This window comes from Leptonychotes weddellii, chromosome 1 (genome assembly GCF_054177405.1).
Source record: "Leptonychotes weddellii isolate Sample4059 chromosome 1, ASM5417740v2, whole genome shotgun sequence".
NCBI lineage: Eukaryota > Metazoa > Chordata > Mammalia > Carnivora > Phocidae > Leptonychotes > Leptonychotes weddellii.
The window spans coordinates 132,939,822-132,960,153 of record NC_138369.1 but is presented as its reverse complement, the minus strand read 5'-3'; the positions used below and the strand labels follow the sequence as shown (position 1 = coordinate 132,960,153).

At 39.3% G+C, this 20,332-nt stretch overlaps 1 protein-coding gene across 1 annotated transcript in view; it reads right to left on the bottom strand.

Annotated features, from left to right (window-relative positions):
* Positions 1-20,249, bottom strand: part of HCLS1 (hematopoietic cell-specific Lyn substrate 1) — a 27,041-nt gene extending 6,792 nt beyond the window's left edge. Inside the window, exons 1-6 of the mRNA XM_081833182.1 lie at positions 20,094-20,249; positions 17,324-17,407; positions 16,630-16,703; positions 5,004-5,133; positions 3,064-3,174; positions 1,277-1,331 (exon numbers count right to left, since the gene is read on the bottom strand). Of these exons, the coding sequence (XP_081689308.1) occupies positions 1,277-1,331; positions 3,064-3,174; positions 5,004-5,133; positions 16,630-16,703; positions 17,324-17,407 (454 nt within the window). The 5' untranslated portion in view covers positions 20,094-20,249. The remainder of the gene's footprint in view (positions 1-1,276; positions 1,332-3,063; positions 3,175-5,003; positions 5,134-16,629; positions 16,704-17,323; positions 17,408-20,093) is intronic.
* Positions 20,250-20,332: the final 83 nt, after the last annotated feature.

Below are 20,332 nucleotides of genomic sequence, written 5' to 3'. Positions count from 1 at the left end.
AGGGGGGCGGGGAATCGGAGGGAGAGATGAACCATGAGAGACTATGGACTCTGAGAAACAAACAGGGTCTTAGAGGGGAGGGGGGAGGGGGGGATGGGTTAGTCCAGTGATGGGTATTAAGGAGGGCACGTACTGCATGGAGCACTGGGTGTTATATGAAAACAATGGATCGTGGATTACCACATCAAAAACTAATGATGTATTGTATGGTGACTAACATAACATAATAAAATTAAAAAAATAATAATAAAAATTAAAATTAAAAAGAGAGAGACATCCAAATGAGAATGAGAATTCTCAATATGCATTGATATGAGTTCCTGAAGAAGGAATAAAAGAGAGAAGAGGAGAGGCACTATCCAAAGAAAACATGCCTTTGAACTTTCCATAATGGAAGTTATTTCTCAGGTTGAAGAGGATCGATAAGTCTCATGTAGGATAAGAGAAATAGATCCAACACCTAGATATATCCTGATGATATTTGAGAATATCAGAGACAAAAAGAAAACCTTTAAAAAAAAAAGAGAGACAAGACATGTTACCTACAAAGGAATGATCGTTAGACTACACAAGAGAGATGTCAAAGAGGCTGAAATAATACCTTCAAAGAGGTGAAGGGAAAATAACAATGAAGAATGGAACAAAATGTATTTTTTAGACAAAGCCTGGAAGTTCTTTCATAGGCTTTCATGGAAAGAATTATCAAAGGATATACTTTAGTAAGAAGGAAATAGAAGAAAGGAGGAAACAGTGAGATACAATAAACAGTGATGCACCAGGAACTTGGTAAATACATTGGTCAATTTAAATAAGTATCACTACATAATAATAATGATTCATTTTTGTGGAGTTTAAAAACACATGGAATCCTTATCCTGAGCAATAACATTTGGCCAGTTGGCACAAAGAATGTAGGATGTAGAAGGAACATAATTAACTTATTCTACATTTCCTTTATTACTAGGAAGAGACAGTGATTAATTTTAAACTTAAGTCAAAGATGAATGTTAACACTTAGGGATTGCTCCCTAAAATAAACGAGTAAAATACCTTATTTTCAATCCACTAGAGGGAAAGGCGGAACTAAAGAAAACTTGACCAATCTCCTAGAAAGAGATAAAGAAGAAAGAAGCAAGTACATGCTTGGATTTAAAAATAAATAAAATAGTGGGGAAACAACTATGGAACTAGAGGGAGTTGATGACAGCTATTGCGAGGTGAAGTCTGAGCAGAACAGGTCAATCAGTTTGCTAAGGCTGAAGCGCAGGGTCCTTGCCTTTCTGAGATGCGTGCTTCTCCACTTCTCCTTTGTAATCAAAGCCAACTGCTGACTACAGAGAAAAGGAGAGTGCATTGGTTAGAATTGGAGCTGACAACTTTTCCCCTCCCTCACATACCTTTACCCCTAGCTCAGGCCAGAAGCTAGTTTACAAGAGCTCAGGGCTGAGAGTGGGAGTTTACCCTAGAAACAGATGAGCACCCTGACCTGACAGGCTGGTGTAGCAGCAGTGTGTTACAGTGCAATGAACATGGGCTCTGTATGTTCATCAGCTCCAGATTCAAACCCCAACCCCAACCTTCCCTATTTATAGTTGTTTAACTTTAGGCATGTCCTTTACGTTACTGAACCTCAGTCTCCTCAAATATGAAATGAAAATAGGTAAACCTGCCTTGTTAACCTCAACTATAAAGTGGGAGAAATGATCCTTCTTTATTTGGGATATTGTGAGTACTAAATGGGGCAAGGTGTATAAAGGGTTTGCATTGTGTCACTCAGGAAATTAGTGCTTTTCTTCCAAACTCTCATGAAACTAAAATGAGATATAGCTAGAAAAGTGCCTTGTAAACTATAAAGCACTATGCACATCTAAAAAATATTATCCCATTCCTAACTGATTATACTATGCCTCTTCTCTTTCCTTAAGTGGTAGCAGAAACCCAGAGATGTGTTTTGATGGGAGGAGAGGCAACTGGGAGATCCTAACTGCTCCAGGGCTGGATACGCTGGCCAATACCTAACATCACCACACAGCAGCATCCCCATCTAGCTCAGTACCTATTGGTCTCTAAGCAAGACTAGATTTTGCAACTCAAGAGCTATTAGTTTGTATTGTTTCTTAATTTACAGGACACACTGATTGTTTAGGTGATTCAGTTTCTGGTTTCTGAGGCAGATGAAAGAAAGAACGATGAGAAATCAGGCAAAGGCAAGATGGAAGGTTAGAGAACATTCCATGCTCCATACTCCATTACTGCCTTAAAAAATTACCTGCTATGTTTTTCCTTTTCCTTACAGTAATTTTGAAACTTTTCTGCCCAACCCCCTAAAATGCAAATAACATTTTGACAATTAGCTTTAAGGATTCAGACCCACCTAATTAACAACTGCAGGTAAAAAGAAAATCTCAGCTAGCTGTGAAGGAAATGTCCTGTCTGTATGCAGCTGCAAGGGAAGAGACACTATTCTGCACCATAAAAAACAAGATCAAAGAGTCTAATCTGGGGCGCCTGGGTGGTGCTGTTGGTTGGGCATTCTCATCTCTTTAAAACTACTTTTTTTTTTTGTAAAAAGGAGTCTTTAAAACCTCTGGACTTCAGAGATTTGGTGCTAAATCCTGTGAAATGTAACCTTTACCTTCTAAAAACATTATACTTGATTGTTTGCTGCCGTGGTAATAATACTTAAGCCAACATCTGTGTTCTCCTAAAAGGCATAAATAATTACAACATTTTGATATTTGACCAAAAGAGGAGCTTTGAAATTTCCCTCTTCTTTCTTCATGCGTACAGATATAATAAAAACCAATGGTTTGACGGATTCCTTATCTAAACAGAGTTTGAGAATCTTTGTCTCATTTAAATTAACACTATTCAGCTCAGCATGTGGTCTCCCAAAGTGGAACCAAAGAACTTGCTAAGGAAGTTTATGGGGGCTATCCTCATGATGGACTCTCCTGAGTCCACTACCCTGTCTTTCCATAGGAGAAGTGTAGACCCACATTCAATGGTGAGTATTGGTAAATCCCACATGATTTGAGCTGGGTAGCACAGGGAGAGACTTACCTTGTCTGCCCTGTCCTTCTCAACTCCATATTTGCCCCCAAAGCCTTTGGCAGCATCAGTCTGAGAAGAGTGCTTCTCCACCTCAGCAACATACTCATGGCCCACAGCACTCTAAGAAAAATCAGATGGAATGAGTGAAAGACAAAAATGACCATAAAAAATGAAATGATACCATAAGAGACTCTTAACTATAGGGAAAAAACTGAGGGTTGCTGGAGGGGACGGGGTGGGGGATGGGGTAACTGGGTGATGGGCATTAAGGAGGGCACGTGATGTGATGAGCACTGGGTGTTACATGCAACTGATGAATCACTACATTACCCCTGAAACTAATACTACACTATATGTGATCTAACTTGAATTTAAATAAAATTTTGAGAAAAAAAAGAAAAGAAATGATGCAGACATGGGTTGGGATGTAAGAATACCAGAAATTCCATTCTGGGTCAGTCTCACAGCCTCCACCAGTATATCACATAAGCAATATGTGATACAGGGAGAGCAAGGTTACTTTTTCTGGAGGCTTGCACATCCCAAGTCTTCTTTAATACCATTAGGAACCCATCATTCAGGAAACTCCTATAGGATGGGCTGGGAACCCCAAGAATAGAGATGTAGAAACAAAAAGAAAGCTAAAAACAAGGCATTTATGGGTCAAAATAGAATGAGGTAGTTACTGAAGAGCGATCAAAGGGAACTGACTTAATGCTGCAGCTGAGATAGCATATTTCACGAGAACAGCCAGATGCTTTGTTCTGGATCTTTGTGCCTGGGTGTCCATCAGATTTCAGAAGAGCCAAACAAGCCCTGATATTTAACAGTGACTGAGTCTACACCAAAGGGCGTTGGCAGAAAATACTGCAAGTAGCCCAAGAGGGCATATAACTTTCCTATTCCCCTCCACTTTTTACTCCATGTATTGTTTTACTTTCTATTCGATTTTGAAAACTATCTCTCTTCCAATATTTAGATATGGATACTTTAATAATCTGGGACTTGAGTAATATTTCAAACCAAATAATGATACCTTACAGAGTCTCAACTAAGAAGAAATTAAAAAGCTTCTCCTTCCTCCTGTATTTCCAAGCTCATGCTGGGACAAACATTATCAATACAGAGACTGATGTGAAACACTGCCCTGTATGAGCTCCCGGGAACTCATTTTACAGTATTTTTAGGTCTGTGTAGGTCAAATTTGCTTGTGAATTTAAGAATGAATGAATGTTTATCTATTTTAGTTTTTTCCTAGGAATTTTGTGGAGAATATAAGCCTATGTTGCACTTAACACAATGACAAAACAAAACACTTCTTGAGGGTGAACGAATGGCTTTTTCTGAATATATTTTTTTCTCCTTGGAGAAAAAATGTTTTTTGTTATAGGCATATATCACTATCTTTGAGGTTAGGAAAATCAGTGGAAACTATGATTTATAATACAAGCATTTTTTATTATATACTTTTATAGTAGCTAATGGATAAAGGAAAACAATATTCATATTTGAAGGCATCTAATAAATTCACATCAATATTTTTCACATGTGCACATATTAGATATAATATATATACAAAAAGAACACTAAGTACACAGTAAAGAAAATAATAAGAGAAGTAACATCGATATAATATACAAACATTCAAAAGCAGTAAATGATTTTAAAATATATTTTTTCCTTCTCTAATTGTGACCCCGTCTCCTCAGTCTAGGAGTTACTGTATGGCTGGGTCTACTGTGGGCCACCCCTTCCAAATTTTTGAATCCTGTTTTCCACCATCTGTATTTTATGTGTTGAAATCAGGAAAAAAAAATGATACAAATAATATGTGGACATTCTATTTTAAAGCCCAAACGAATGCTGTACTTTTGAACAAGTTTTAAACCATAATACCAATAAACGAATCTATCTTTTGTCTTTAAGCAAATAACTTCCTTTCAACTTACCTTGTCCATTCGGTCTCTTTCCACCCCAAACCGACCTCCATACCCATGGGATGCTTTGGGCCCTGCTTCCATCTCCTTCTTCTTGAGACTATCATGCTCCTCTGACACTTTGTTCCTCAGCTGGTGGATGCTGGAAGTAACCACATGACAGAGACTCATCTAGCACAGGGAAGTCAATGAATTCTCCTTCCCAGAAAAATAGAAATCTTGAGGTGTGTTGTTTATTTTTAGCAATAATCTGAGCCCCCAAAGTATATCAATACTGGATCTGAGAGTAAGAGATGAGTGTGGCCTTCAGACCATAGTCTGATTTAAACTCTCCATAAGCCAATAATATTTCCTCTAGTCAGTTATTCCACTGAATAACCTTCTGATATTTGCCTCATTTTTCATGCTCTTGAATATTAGAGAAGAGTGACACCAATTATATTCTAGTAACTGGGAAGTTATTTTCCTTCTGGCATTAGATATTCTCTCTCTCTCTCGAAGCACAAAAATATTTATATACCCTTTTACCCACACACTCTAGTCCTGAGAGTTTACCCCAAAGAAATAATTTTAAACATGGCAAGCTTTAATGTCTAATACTATGCACTGAAACACTGTATCTAATAGCAAAATTAAGAAATAATTTATATGGCCAATACTCGGAGAATAATTAAGTAAATTGCAATATTACCTCTCAATGGCATACTAGGAAGTCATTAACAATGATGATTAGGAAAAATGTAGCTTTGGGAGATTTATCTATACATTAAATATTTTGTGTATATTCTTGTCAAAAATGAATGCTCTTCACCTCTGTCCCCAAATCTGATAATTCCTGAAGGTAAAATCTAATAAAACAAATAAAAAGCAGAATCAGATCTATAAATACAGAGAACAAACTGTTGTCAGAGGGGATGGGGATTAGGCAAAATGGATGAAGGGGAGGTGCAGGCTTCCAGTTATGGAATAAATACATCACAAGAATAATAGTCACTGGGTGTTATACACAACTAATGAATCAATGAACACTACATCAAAAACTAATGATGTACTATATGTTGCCTAACTGAACATAATAATAATAAAAAAGAATAATAGTTACAGCATAAGGAATATAGTCAATGATATTATAATAGTGATGTAACAGGACAGATGGTAGCTACACTTGTGGTGAATATAGCATAATACATAAACTTGTCAAATCACTAAGTTGTACACCTGAAACTAATGTAACATTATATATCAGCTATACGGAAATGAAAAAAAAAAAGCTAATAAAAACTAATCCATTCATCTTTCAATGGACATTTGGGCTCTTTCCATATTTTGGGTATTGTGGACATTGCTGCTATAAACATTGGGGTGCATGTGCCCCTTCAAATCACTATGTTTGTATCCTTTAGATAAATACATAGTAGTGCAATTGCTGGGGCATAGGGTAGTTCTATTTTTAACTTTTTGAGAACCTCCACACTGTTTTCCTAAGTGGCTGCACCAGTTTACATTCCCACCAACAGCGTAATTGGATAAAGAAGATGTATACACACACACACACTGGAATATTACTCAGCCATTAAAAAGAATGAAATCTTGCCATTTGCAACAACATGAATGGAACTGGAGCGTATTATGCTAAGTGAAATAAGTCAGAGAAAGACAAATATATGATTTCACTCATATGCGGAATTTAAGAAACAAAGCAGATGAACATAGGGGAAGGGAAGGAAAAATAAAATAAGATAAAAACAGAGTGGGAGGCAAACCATAAGAGACTCTTAACTCTAGGAAACAAACTTAGGGTTGCTGGAGGGGAAGGGGGTGGGGGGATGGGCTAAATGGGTGATGGGCATTAAGGAGGGCATGTGATGTAATGAGCACTGGGTGTTACATGCAGCTAATGAATCACTACGTTCTACCCCTGAAACTAATAACATACTATATGTTAACTAAATGGAATTTAAATAAAAAACTAAAATTAAAAAAAGTAACTGCACCAGGAATAAGTAAAATATAAAGCCATTATCAGGGACTTAAAAAAACTAATAAAATTCACTCATCACTAAATGTTGTTACACTTTAAGGCCCAAATAACCTTGATTTGGGACACTTCTATCCCTAAGAGAATGTAACACCCAAAGGAGGCATTCTCCTTCTTACTTCGCTTCCATCTACACCATGAGGGTAGAGAGCCTCTCTGAATATCTGTTTGCCCTGAGGGTATGAAGTGATAGCTTAGCGCTAGCACCAGCATCAGTGAGTGACAATCAGGACTGATACTTGGACACCTATAAGCATCTCTGGGGATTCTTAGAAACATTTGGGCAAGAGAACCCTTAATAAAAAAATTTGACTTCCTGCAGCAAGAAAGAGAGGTTTAGACATTTGAGACAGTGATGTTACTGGGGCTTCACTAGCTCCGGAAAACTAGATACATTGGTTACAGGTAGAATGGCCACCCCACAGCAGAAATTTTCCTCTTTAATGGGAGAATAGATCCATCTGGTGGCCTTGGAGGATAAGCCCACCAAAAGTCTTTTTTAAAAGCCTTCTCAGCTTTAGTCACAGTTAATTTTAGAAAGCTGGCTTTGAACCAAATGCAATAAGCCAAGTGCTGGAAGAACCATCTGTTCCCGTGTCTGCTTTAAACCATCTGGCAGCAGTGGAGGCACAGATCCTGTGTTGCTAGTTCAACAAGTCTTGACACTTTAGAAATGTCTGTGTCAAAAAAGCAATTGGTAAAAAAAAAAAAAAAAAAAAAAGCAATTGGTTCCAAGAACATGTAAATAGCTGTTATTTCCCAACCAAAATATTCAGATGAAGAATGAAGAAAATGGGGCTAAGCATTACTTTCAAATGAGGAAAATGTGCAAAGTTTTAATGAGTCCAATGATTGCCACATAGGTCATAACTATATCATAGTTAAAACAAGTTTTTGAAAGGGAAAAAGTGAGATTCAGGAATTTCCACCGCATGGATGACAGCAAGGCTAATCAGAGGATCATGCCAATAGATAATACAATTTAAATAAAAATGTTGGGGCCAAAGAAGACCAACTTCTTATCAAATTCTGTAGAATATAGCTGAAGCCACTCTAAATAGGTCTTAATTATATTACTCCTTCACTCAATAAATATTAAATGTTAATTAAACCTTTGAGTGTAAGGCACTCCACTATGGAGATAACAGTCAGGTGGAAGAGATGCAAAAAGTTACAATCCAATGTGCTAAGTGGCATACATAAGAAACTTTTGACACATTAACTCTCAGATGCCTATTTTAAATTTTAAAATAACTTGGAATTGATAAAGCAATGCAGTTCATGGCCAAGTGAAATCCAGGACCTTAAAGATGAACTAACAGAAGGAACAGATCTTTTTGGTTTTGTTACAAAAGTAAAAGCAAAAAGGTGAGTCACACAGACTAAGATTTTATCCACAGATGCTATGATCATAGATTTATAAAATCCTAAAGAATCTACAAAATGTGCTACTAGAACTATTAAGTACATTTGGCAAGTTCACAGGATACAAGGTCACGATCAAAATCAATTTCACTTCTACATACAGGCATAACTCATTTTAGGAGCACTTCACTTTATTGCACTTTGCAGATATTGTGTTTTTAACAAATTGAAGATTTGTGGCAACATTACATTAAGCAAGTCCCCTGGTACCATTTCCCAACACCATTTGCTCACTTCATGTCTCTGTGCCACATTTTTTTTAAGATTTTATTTATTTATTTATTTGAGAGAAAGAGAGAGAGACAGAGAAACAGCATGAGAGGGGAGAGGGTCAGAGGGAGAAGCAGGCTCCCCGCTGAGCCGGGAGCCCAATGTGGGACTCAATCCCAGGACTCCGGGATCATGACCTGAGCCAAAGGCAGTTGCTTAACCAACTGAGCCACCCAGGCACCCTCTGTGCCACATTTTGATAATTTGCACAGTATTGCAGAGTTTTTCATTATTATTATACTTGCTATGGTGATCTGTGATCAGCGATCTCTGATGTTACTATTGTAATTGTTTTGCGGCAGCATGGACTGCACCCATATAAAATGGTAAACTTAATTCATAAATGTTGGTTGCTCCACCAACCAGCCATTTCCCTATCTCGTTCCCTCTTCTGGTTCTCCCTATTCACTGAGACACAACAGTATTGAAATCAGGCCAATTAATAACCTTACAATGGCCTCTAAGTGTTCAACTGAAAGAAAGAATCACATCTCTCCCTTTAAATCAAAAGCTAGAAATGATTAAGCATCGTGAGGAAGGCATGTCAAAAGCCAAGATAGGCCCAAAGCTAGGCGTCTTATACCAAACAGCCAAGTTGTGAATACAAAGGAAAAGTTTGTAAAGGAAATTAAGTCTACCCCAGTGAACACATGAATGATAAGATAGTGAAACAGCCTTATTGTTGACTTGGAGAAAGTCTGAGTGGTCTGGATAGAAGATCAAACCAACCACAACATTCCCTTGAGCCAAAGCCTAATCCAGAGAAGGACCCTAACTCTCTTCAATTCTAGGAAGGCTGAGAGAGGTGAGGAAGCTGCAGAAAAAGAGTTGGAAGTTAGCAGAGGTGGGTTCATGAGGTTTAAGGAAAGAAGCCATCTCTGTAACATGAAAGTGTAAGGGGAAGCAGCAGGTGCTGATGGAGAAGCTGCAGCAAGTTCTCCAGAAGGTCTAGCTCAGATCATTCATGGCAATGGCTACACTAAACAACAGATTTTCAGCATGGACAACACAGCCTTCTATTGGAAGAAGATGGCATCTAGGAGTTTCATAGCTAGAGAGAAGTCAATGCTTGGCTTCAAAGCTTCAAAGGACAGGTTGACTTTCTTGTTAGGGGCTAAGGCAACTGATGATTTTAAGCTGAAGCCAGTGCTCATTTACCATTCCGAAAATCCCAGGGCCCTTAAGAATTATGCTAAATCTACTCTGTTGTGCTCTATAAATGGAACAACAAAGCCTGGATAATAGCATGTCTGTTTACAACATGGTTTACTGAATATTTTAAGTCCACTGTTGAGACCTACTGTTCAGAAAGAAAGATTCTTTTGAAAATATCACTGCTCATTGACAATGCACCTGGTCATCCAAGAGTTCTGATGGAGATTACATAATTAATGTCATTTTCATGCCTGCTGACAAAACATCCATTCTGCTGCCCATGGATCAAGGAGTAATTTCTTGTTTCAAGTCTTATTATTTAAGAAATACATCTTGTGAGGCTATAGCTGCCATACATAGTGTTTCTTCTGATGGATCCAGGCAAAGTACCCTGAAAACCTTCTGGACAGGATTCACCATTCTAGGTGCCATTAAGAACATTCGTAATTCACAGGAGAGATCAAATATCAACATTAACAGGAGTTTAGAGGAAGTTGCATCCAGCCCTCATGGATGACTTTGAGGAGTTCAAAACTTCAGTGGGGGAAGTAACTGCAAATGTGGGGGAAATAGCAAGAGAACTAGAAGTGGAGCCTGAAGATGGGACTGAACTGCTGCAATCTTTTTTTTTTTTTTAAAGATTTTATTTATTTATTTCACAGAGAGAGACACAGTGAGAGCAGGATCACAAGCAGGGGGAGAGGGAGAGGGAGAAACTGGCTTCCCGTGGAGCAGGGAGCCCGATGTGGGGCTCGATCCCAGGACCCTGGGATCATGACCTGAGCCGAAGGCAGACGCTTAACGACTGAGCCACCCAGGCGCCCCTGAACTGCTGCAATCTTATGATACAACTTTAATGGATGAAGAGTTGTTTCTTAGGGACGAGCAAAGAAAGTGGTTTCTTGAGATGGAATGTACTCCCGGTAAAGATGCTATGAAGACTGTTGAAATGACAATGAAGGATTTAGAATATTACATAAACTTACATGATAAAGCAGTGGCAAGTTTTGAGAGGATTGACTCCAATTTTGAAAGAAGCTCTACTGTGGGAAAATGCTATCAGTGTTACATGCTACATTGATAAAAAGAAGAGTCAATCAATGTAGCAAACTTCCAATTTTGGCACAGAAAATTTTGCCATAGAAATTGCCACAGTCGAGACGCTTGGGTGGCTCAGTCAGTTAAACGTCTGCCTTCAGCTCAGGTCACAATCCCAGGATCGAGCTGAGCAGGGAGCCTGCTTCTCCCTCTCCTCCCCGCTTGTGCTGTCTCCCGCTGTCTCTGTCATTATCTGTCTCTCTCTCAAATAAATAAATAAATCTTAAAAAAAAAAGACTAAAAAAAGAGAAATTGCCACAGTCACCCCAACTTTAGCAACCACCTCCTTGATCAGTCAGAAACCATCAACATTGAGGCAAGGCCCTCCACCAGCAAAAAGATTATGACTCACAGAATGTTCAGATGATGGTTAACATTTTTTAGCAATAAAGTGTTTTTAAATTAAGGTATGTACATATTTTCTTTAGACATAATGCTACTGCACACTTAGTAGACTACAATATGATGTAAACATAACTTTTATATGCACTGAAAAATAAAAAAACTTCATTTGACTTGCTTTATTATGATCTTTACTTTATTGTGAGGATCTGGAACCAAACCTGCAATATCACTGAGGTATGACTATATTAGCCATGGACATTTGGAAATAATTAAAAGTTAAAAATAAGTACCACTTATCACATGAAATCATATGAAATATTTTAGCATCAATTTAACAAAATATGTCCAAGACCTGAACACTGAAAAATATTTCTGAAAAAATTAAAGAAGATCTAAATAAATGTTCATGGACAGGAAAATTCAAGACCATTAAGCTAACAATTTTTCTAAAATGATCTACATAATACCCATCACCAGGCTAACCCATCCCCCCACCTCCCTCTAAAACCCTCAGTTTGTTTCTCAGAGTCCATAAATTAAGGCGGGCATGTACTGCATGGAGCACTGGGTGTTATACGAAAACAATGAATCATGGATCACTACATCAAAAACTGTTGATGTATTGTATGGTGACTAACATAACATAATAAAATAAAATTAAAAAAATAAAATTAAAAAAATAAAATGATCTACAGATTCAATGCAATTTCAATGAAAATATGAACAGGTATTTTTGTAGTAATTGACCAGTTTATTCTAAAATATATGTAGAAATGTAAATTAAAGTCCTGGTATAGTGAAAAGGTTTTGTTTTTTTTTTAAGGAGACAAATTTAGAGGATGGTGTGACTTTATAACATATCATAAAGCTACAATAATCACTGCCATATGGTATGGTTCAAGGTTGACATATAGATAAAGAAATAGTCTGGAAATAGACCTGTATATATATGGTCAAAGATGCTAGGTAAGTGAACAGAGAAAGAACAGTCTTTTTTGGGGGGTGGTGAGAGGCAGAAGGAGAGGGAGAGAGAGAATCTTAAGCAGGCTCCATGCTCAGGAAGAGCCCAATATGGGGCTCTGTCTCATGACCCTTAGATCACGACCTGCGCTGAAATCAAGAATCAGATGCTTAACCAACTGAGCCACCCATGTGCCCCAAAAGAACAGTCTTTTAATGATGTTGGAATAATAAAATATCCATGCAAAAAAAAAAGAACCTCAATCTTTGCCTCACACTGTACCCAAAAGCTAATTTGAAAGAGACCATAGATTTAAATGTAGAACAAAATATAAGAGAAAATCTTCACAATTTGAAAGAGTAGGCAAAAGTTTCTCAGATACATAAAGTGCTAGTCAAAATACGTTTTTGAAAAATTAGACTTTATTAGAATTAATATCTTCTGATCTTCAAAAGATGCCATTAATAAAATGAAAAGGTGAGTTATAAGCTGGAAGAAAATATTTGGAAAACATATATCTCACAAAAGACATATCCAGAATATATAAAGAACCCTTAAAACTCAATAACAATACAAATGATCTACTTTAAAAGTGAGGAAAAGATTTGAACAGACACTTCAAATGAAGATATATGAAGTTACATGAACGACATATAGCAAGATGCTCAATAAAATTAGGCATCAGAAAAAAAAATTAAAATCACCACATACCAACAAGAGTGGTAAAAATTAAAAATACTAACATTACCAAGTATAGACAAGGATGCAGAGCAATTGAAATCCATACTTTATTGGTAGGAATAAAAAAATGGTAAATTCCTTTCAGAAAACAGTTTGGAAATTTCTTAAAAAAATAAATACACTTATTATATAACTCAGCAATTCTACTCCAAGTTATTTTCCAAAAGAAATAAAAATACATGTCAACAAAAAGCTCTGGACACAAATGTTCACGACAGCTTTATTTGTAATAGTCCCAAATTGTCAACAATCCAGATGTCCATTAGAAGGGTAACGGATGAAACAAACTATGGTATATCCATACCATGGAAAACTATTTGACAGTAAAAAGGAACAAAAAGACTATTTATACACAGAGAGGGAGGCAAACCCTAAGAGACTATTAACTCTAGGGAACAAACTGAGGGTTGTTGGAGGGAGGTGGGTGGGAGGATGCGGTAATTGGTCGATGGGCTTTAAGGAGCACACTTGATGTAATGAGCACTGGGTGTTGTATGCAGCTGATGAATCACTAAATTCTACCCCTGAAACTAATAATATACTATATGTTAACTAAAGTGAATTTAAATAAAATCTTAAAAAAAAAAAGACTGATAGGCAAAGACCATGGATAGATCTCAAAAAATTATGCTGAGTGAAAGAAGACAGACACAAAAGAATACATTCTGTATTATTGCATTTACATAAAATTCTGGAACAGGCAAGACTAATGTATAGTGACAAGAAGCAGCTCAGTGTTTACATCCAGCCAGGGATGGACATGGGATATACTGGCTGTAAAGAGGCACATGAGCAAGAGAGAGCAAGACTGGCAGAAAGAAGCTGGAGGAAAGGGCCAGAGCCCTTCAAACACTAGGTTGCTTGGAGCTGCCTGGCCTAGGACTTCTCTGTACAAAAGATGAGGGATGGAAACTACCATTTGAGCTATTCACTGAATTACCAAGCCACTCCCCAAACTAAATATACTTTAGGCAGACTTTAAAAAGAAAGATTATGATGTGGGGGAAGGTAGTGAGATTAGTGAGAACCACAATCACTTCCTTTTCCTGTTTTGAGTGATCTCAGCTCTGCAGCTACTGTTCTCCTCTCCAACTTCCAACTTTTAAAAAAGTTCTCCAACTTTTAAAAATTGGCTTAGCCCACACTAGCCACAGAGAATCCCAGAATATTAGAGACTTACTAATGGAAAGTCCTCTAGAGGTCTTTTTGATCCCAGTGGGAAAACGGAGAATCAGAGAGAAAAAGGGACCTGTCCACTGTTACCTGGCTAGTTACTAGCAGAGATAGGGCTTTTACACCTTGGTAGGGTGGGTAAATGGGAGGGGAGTGGGTTTTTGTGTAAATGTCTCCACCATTTATGTTATCATATAGAGATCCAGTTAGGCTAATAAGGTAACGTCCAAAGTCACTACATTTTACAATTCCAAGAGTCAGGAGTCAGGGTAATGGATATACTGAATTGTGTAACACCACAGTCCAAGTAAACACCACTTAGGAAGAAGAAAGACTGTCATTTTTTTACAAGTTTATGCTAGGTTTTTAGGAATAAAATCTGGTTTAAACTAACCTATAGTAACAAGAAAGAGACGTATTATTGAGCTGCTTAAGAGGTGCTAAATACTGCACTAGAAAGTTGATACATCTTAGCCCATTGAATTCTAACCATATTCTGCAGGGTAGCCATTATTATCCCCATTTGATAAACAAATAAACTGAGATTTGGAGACATTATATGTCTAAATTCACATCACTTGTAGCTGCTGGGCTGTCCACTGAACCTAAATCTATCTGATACCCAAACTCAAGCTATAAGATCATGGCAAAGATTTAGAAGTCTTCCTTAAAATGTTCTGCTCCTACTATGCATGAGACAGGCACTGGTTGGGGAAAGGTACAAGGAGGATTTGTATCCTCCTCTTAACAGTTCTCAGGATATTAGGGCTGAGTAGCCTTTACTCAGGAAAGGATCTTTTTTTTTTTTTTAATCTATGAGCCTGCAAAAGAACATCAAGAAACTTCCTCCATGTCCCTGTTCCATTTTTTTCATCTTTCCAACTGCTTCCAGAATTGCCTGGTTTGTTTAAGAACAATATTCATGGGCACCTGGGTGGCTCAGTTGGTTAAGCGACTGCCTTCGGCTCAGGTCATGATCCTGGAGTCCCGGGATCGAGTCCCACATCGGGCTCCCTGCTCGGCGGGGAGCCTGCTTCTCCCTCTGACCCTCCCCCCTCTCATGTGCTCTCTGTCTCTCTCATTCTCTCTGTCTCAAATAAATAAATAAAATCTTTAAAAAAAAAAAAGAACAATATTCATTACATTTACATAAGATAAATCATTATGTCTGATCAAACAACAATGCATAGTATTGAATATTATCAAATTATATAAACATATGCCAAGTTTTCATAGTGCATTGTTTGTGCAATGTGGTCATCCATTGACACTTTAAAATCTAGGGGGAAAAGAGGTAAAAACACTGTTAGAGTGTGTGGGGGTAGTTAAAATGGAGTTTTAAGCTATATTAATTTTGTCAATTTGTGTGTAATTGTTAATTTTTGCTTTTTTGTTTTTGCTCTTGTTATGCTGCTGATTGTGTCTACCTTTGACATTCTGATACAATCCAAAGCAGACAGCCCTGGTTAGATGATCCTGAACAATCCATGGAGGAAAAGAGGGAATCTTTCGATGTGAATATACAATATATACCACAGAAACCCTTGGATATGTCTAAAGTTCCTTCTCTCTTACAGTACGAGTGTTTTGTTGGTTTGCTTTTATTTCTTTTTTTTTTTAATTTTATTTATTTATTTGACAGAGAGAGACACAGCGAGAGCAGGAACACAAGCAGGGGGAGTGGGGAGGGAGAAGCAGGCTTCCCACGGAGCAGGGAGCCCGATGCGGGGCTCGATCCCAGGACCCTGGGATCATGACCGGAGCCGAAGGCAGCCACTTAATGACTGAGCCACCCAGGCACTCCATGGTTTGCTTTTATTTCTGATAAAATATTAGGTTATGACTTTTAAGACCCCTAAACACCATTACTAAAATAGTTTTAATCAACAGGTTTTCCAAGTGTGACATTTCTTCATATTACCTTTCATGGTTTCCAGCTTCTGTCAAGTAGCCAAATACAAATTTTTATTTTAAAAATCATCCAGGCCAGCTATGGGACCTAATATTGTCCTCTTCTTACAATATTTATTCTGAGTTATTTACCTTGATGTTTTACTGAATCCTTCTTGTCCCATCTGAAGTCACCTACATTCTAGACACATATTTATGTTGATATAAAGTGACACAACCTCAGTATATGAGCCACTTCCTCTCGGAATCTCTTATAATAGACCCACTGGGAAAATAGCATAGTTGTCAGAAATAAGAGAGAGAATAAGGTTGAGGGGATAAGAGGAGAGACATGAAACAGAAATACACAATGATACACATAGAGACACACAGGGACAGATTTGAGAAACAACAAACACAAAGACACATAGACATTAACTCCCTCCTCTCCTCCTTCTTCCCTCACCTTCCCCTGAGTTTCCAAGTTTTCCTCAGGCTCCTCCCACACCCTTTTCCCATTCCCCAGTCTTTTTGGCACCTACTTGATATGCTCTGTGCGTCCAGAGCCCTCAATGGTCTTGGCTCCCCACCGTTGCTCCTTCTCAGAGATGTCATTCTGCAAAAGACAACATTGAGCAATAAGTGATGGCAAGAGATGTGCCACATGAAGAGAGGCCATGCAGCTGGCGCACATGCCCTCCAGGTCTCCTGCATCTCCTGCCTCCTTTTTACTTTTTGTAAAAGTAAAGTTAGGGTCTTTACTCAGGATCTTTACTCAGACTCCTCCCTCTATTTACCCGACCCTGCCCCCCACCATGTGAACATTAAACTGCTGGGCTCCGAAACCTCCCTTTCTGCTCCCTTCAGGTCTTCTACAACTACTGAATCCCCACAAATTACACGGGTCTAGCTCACATCCTGGCTCACAGGCCAAAGGAGACCCAGGTTAACCTGCCTGTTGATAACCTCACCTTCACCATACTTGTAATAGCCCCTCAGTCACAATGTCAAACACCTCTGCCCCGTCCCCTTCCATCCTCAACATCAACTATCATGCATGCCCCACTCATGACAGCCAACTGTCCTACCAGTCAGTTCTACCATTAGGGCTATTTCAGTCCCAGATTGTCCTTTCTAAACCCCCTCAAAGATGACAGAGTGGCCCAGATGCCCTTCCCTCATCCCCCCACTTAAACCTTTTATTGATTTTCCAAGCAAAGCTATTCCCAAACTCACCACAAAGTCAGGGTCTGTGTCCCAGTCATCACCCTGGGTCTCCACAGAAACAGATACATCATGCCCTACTACAGACTTCCACATCTGAGGGAGACAGAGATGGGAATAATTAGGAGGAGAAAATCAAGAAGAGGGAAAACAAGAATGCTGAAGTCAATGATACAGCAGTCCAGTAGTTTTGTATTTTTTCTTAGAATAAAATAGAAGCTGAGGCAAAGCAGATGTAAGTTTTAGGAAAATACTTTTGCTTAGTTACAGGAGTGGGGAGGAGGATTTATTCAAGCTAAACTAACATGGCCTAAGCCTACTGAGTCTGGGTATAGGTAATGTTAAATGTTGGTAATGTAGGTAATGTTAAATAACCTTTAATGTTAAATAAAGCGCGGGGATCATTCATTTGTGTCCCAAGGCTAGTTGGGCAGTGGCTTGAAGTGGCAATCAATGACGGGTACTAGGGCAACCCTAGAATTATAGCACCATCCCACTCAGGTTTCTGTTCATGACTCCTGTTACAGCTGTTGAAATGTGTATTGGTCCAGCTCTGAATAAAGTGAAAACCTACCCTCCTCTCTACAACCTGCATAATTCTACCAAGAAAATCCCAACTCCAGTGCAAGTTGCTGTCCCATCTCCACTCTAAGAGCAGCTACTGAACAGGTGCATGAGGTCAGTAGGGCAGTCAGCTGAGACTCCTATCCTGAATAACACATAGGGAAGCATTATTTGCTGGGAATGAATCACCTATTCTTTAATTTTTAAAAACAGTGCAATTATATTTCTAAGGAAGATAGCTGGTTCAAAAGATAACATGTAATGAATCCCTTATTTTGAACATTAGGAGTTATTAGATTTTTATTAACTAAGCAAACAATAAAGAAATATTTAGAGAACACTAGTATGAAGGGGAGCCAAATTGTTATTCTACTGTGGCATCCCCAGTGTTTCCATTGGCCCTGCCAATTATGCATGAGGAGCAGCAAGTTGCTCTGCATCTGTGGGATCCTGGATCTCCGCGTGAAGAGGAAACAATGGATAATGCTTATCTGCTTGGGGGACCCTGATACCACTTGCTAGCTGGCAACTCCCCTACTGATCCTTCCCTGGACTCCTCATTCCACTGGTGTCTTTTCCTATGCTCTTTTACTGTCTTCTAAATGAGTTCCTCTTAACTGCTCCTAGGACTCCATGGTGTCTCCATACAGGCCCTCAGAGTCTCCGATTTTCCTTTCTACATGAAAACTCCATCTTTCTCCACTCTCTTTGAAAACCCCTTGGAGGGGTGCCTGGGTGGCTCAGTCGGTTAAGCGTCTGCCTTCGGCTCAGGTCATGATCTCACGGCCCTGGGATCAAGTCTCACATCGGGCTCCCTGCTCAATGGGGAGCCTGCTTCTCCTCCCTCTGCCTCTCCCCCTGCTTGTGCTCTCCCTCTCTTTCTCTCTCAAATAAATAAATAAAATCTTTTTTAAAAAAAAGAAAGAGAATCCCCTTGGAAACTAGCCCAGGGAAATTAGGGGGAAGGTTGATTAAAAAGATGCAAAGAGGACAGTGGAGAAGTATCGACTGAATCAGCTACACTGTGGGATGAGTCCCTGCCCAAAACAGCTCTGCCTTCCCCTGTGGGGCAACAATTATGGATGGGAGAGCAGGTAGAGAAGGCCTATGGTCCTGGCTTCTGGGCTGCTTTTTGACAAAATGACTTCACACAGAAAACTGGAAAGGAGAAGTTTCTGAAATATTCATGATCAAAAAGGAAGCAACGAGGACTGATGGTCTTCTCCTCTTTCCTGCTGATCCTCTGAGGCCTCAGCCTAACTCACCCAAAAAAACCTCCCATCCTCATGTATTTTTGAAATAAAGGGAAGTTTCTGATACAGAGACTATTTGGTGTCCTTGAGCTACTGGCTATAGGAAAGCGAGAGGTGCTATTAGCAGTAGGAGACTGGGGAATAAGTTGGTGAGCAACGGTGCCCAGGACTGCAGGCACAATCAAGGGCCTCATCACAAGGCTGCCCTACAGCGTCAGTAAAGTACATGGACCTTGAGTCAGAAGGTCACCACAGCTCTGTTACTAAGCCCCTGTGGTAACAGGGGTAAGGGAATCAACATAAGGTATGTACTTACTTGTCAGGTACCAGGGAAGGCAATTTAAAATGCTAATTTGGTAAATCATTGAACAACTTGGATGCTCAGTTTTCCCCAGTGGAAAATAAATGAAGAGGTTAACCTAGCTAATCCACCCAGTCCCCTTCATTTCTGACATTCTGGGATTATGTGATCCTACAGTCACAGAAGCTAGCCCTCATCCAACCATCATGCCTTCACTGGGCCTCCCATCTGCCCTGGCACTCAGCACTGGTGCACAGAAGCAACTACTTCCTGCTCTGTCACAATGTCTCCTAGTGAGTTTGTCTCTCTGCTAGACCCTGTGCTCTCCAAGGACAGAGACTCTGTCTTCATCTCCTGTGGTCCTCCTCCCATCTCAGTGCCTAGGAGCAACAGGCTTTAGGAGGGGGTTGTAGATTGTCAGCAGAAACTAGGGGTCCTGAATGGCTGCTGAATCCTGTGCCCTGGGCTCCAGACCCTCATTTCCATTTCCATCCCCAGATGCTCATTACCCACAACCACTCACCGCCAGGCCTCTGGCCATAAAAGCTTAAGAGCCTATTAGCAAGGACTTCATCTCTCACGGAGGACTAAGAGCCAGGTAGGTTCCTCTTAATTCAGCTCTTGCCCTGCGCTCCCTGACTTTCCCACTGCTCAGAGTACCCACCTCCAGTAGTGCGAGTGTCTGCTCTAAGCTCCCAGCTTTTCACGTCGTCACTGGGCTCCCACTCTGTGCTGCCACTTCAGAGCGAGAGACTCTGAGCTGCTGCTTCAGTTCCGTATTCAGGTTTTCTGTCATTTCCTGATACCCTGTCCTCACAGCTACTTCCTGAAGTTTGAGTCAGTTCCTTCTGCTTAGGCACTTAAAAAAAAAAAAAGGATTAAATGCTTCTGTGCCTAATCTTT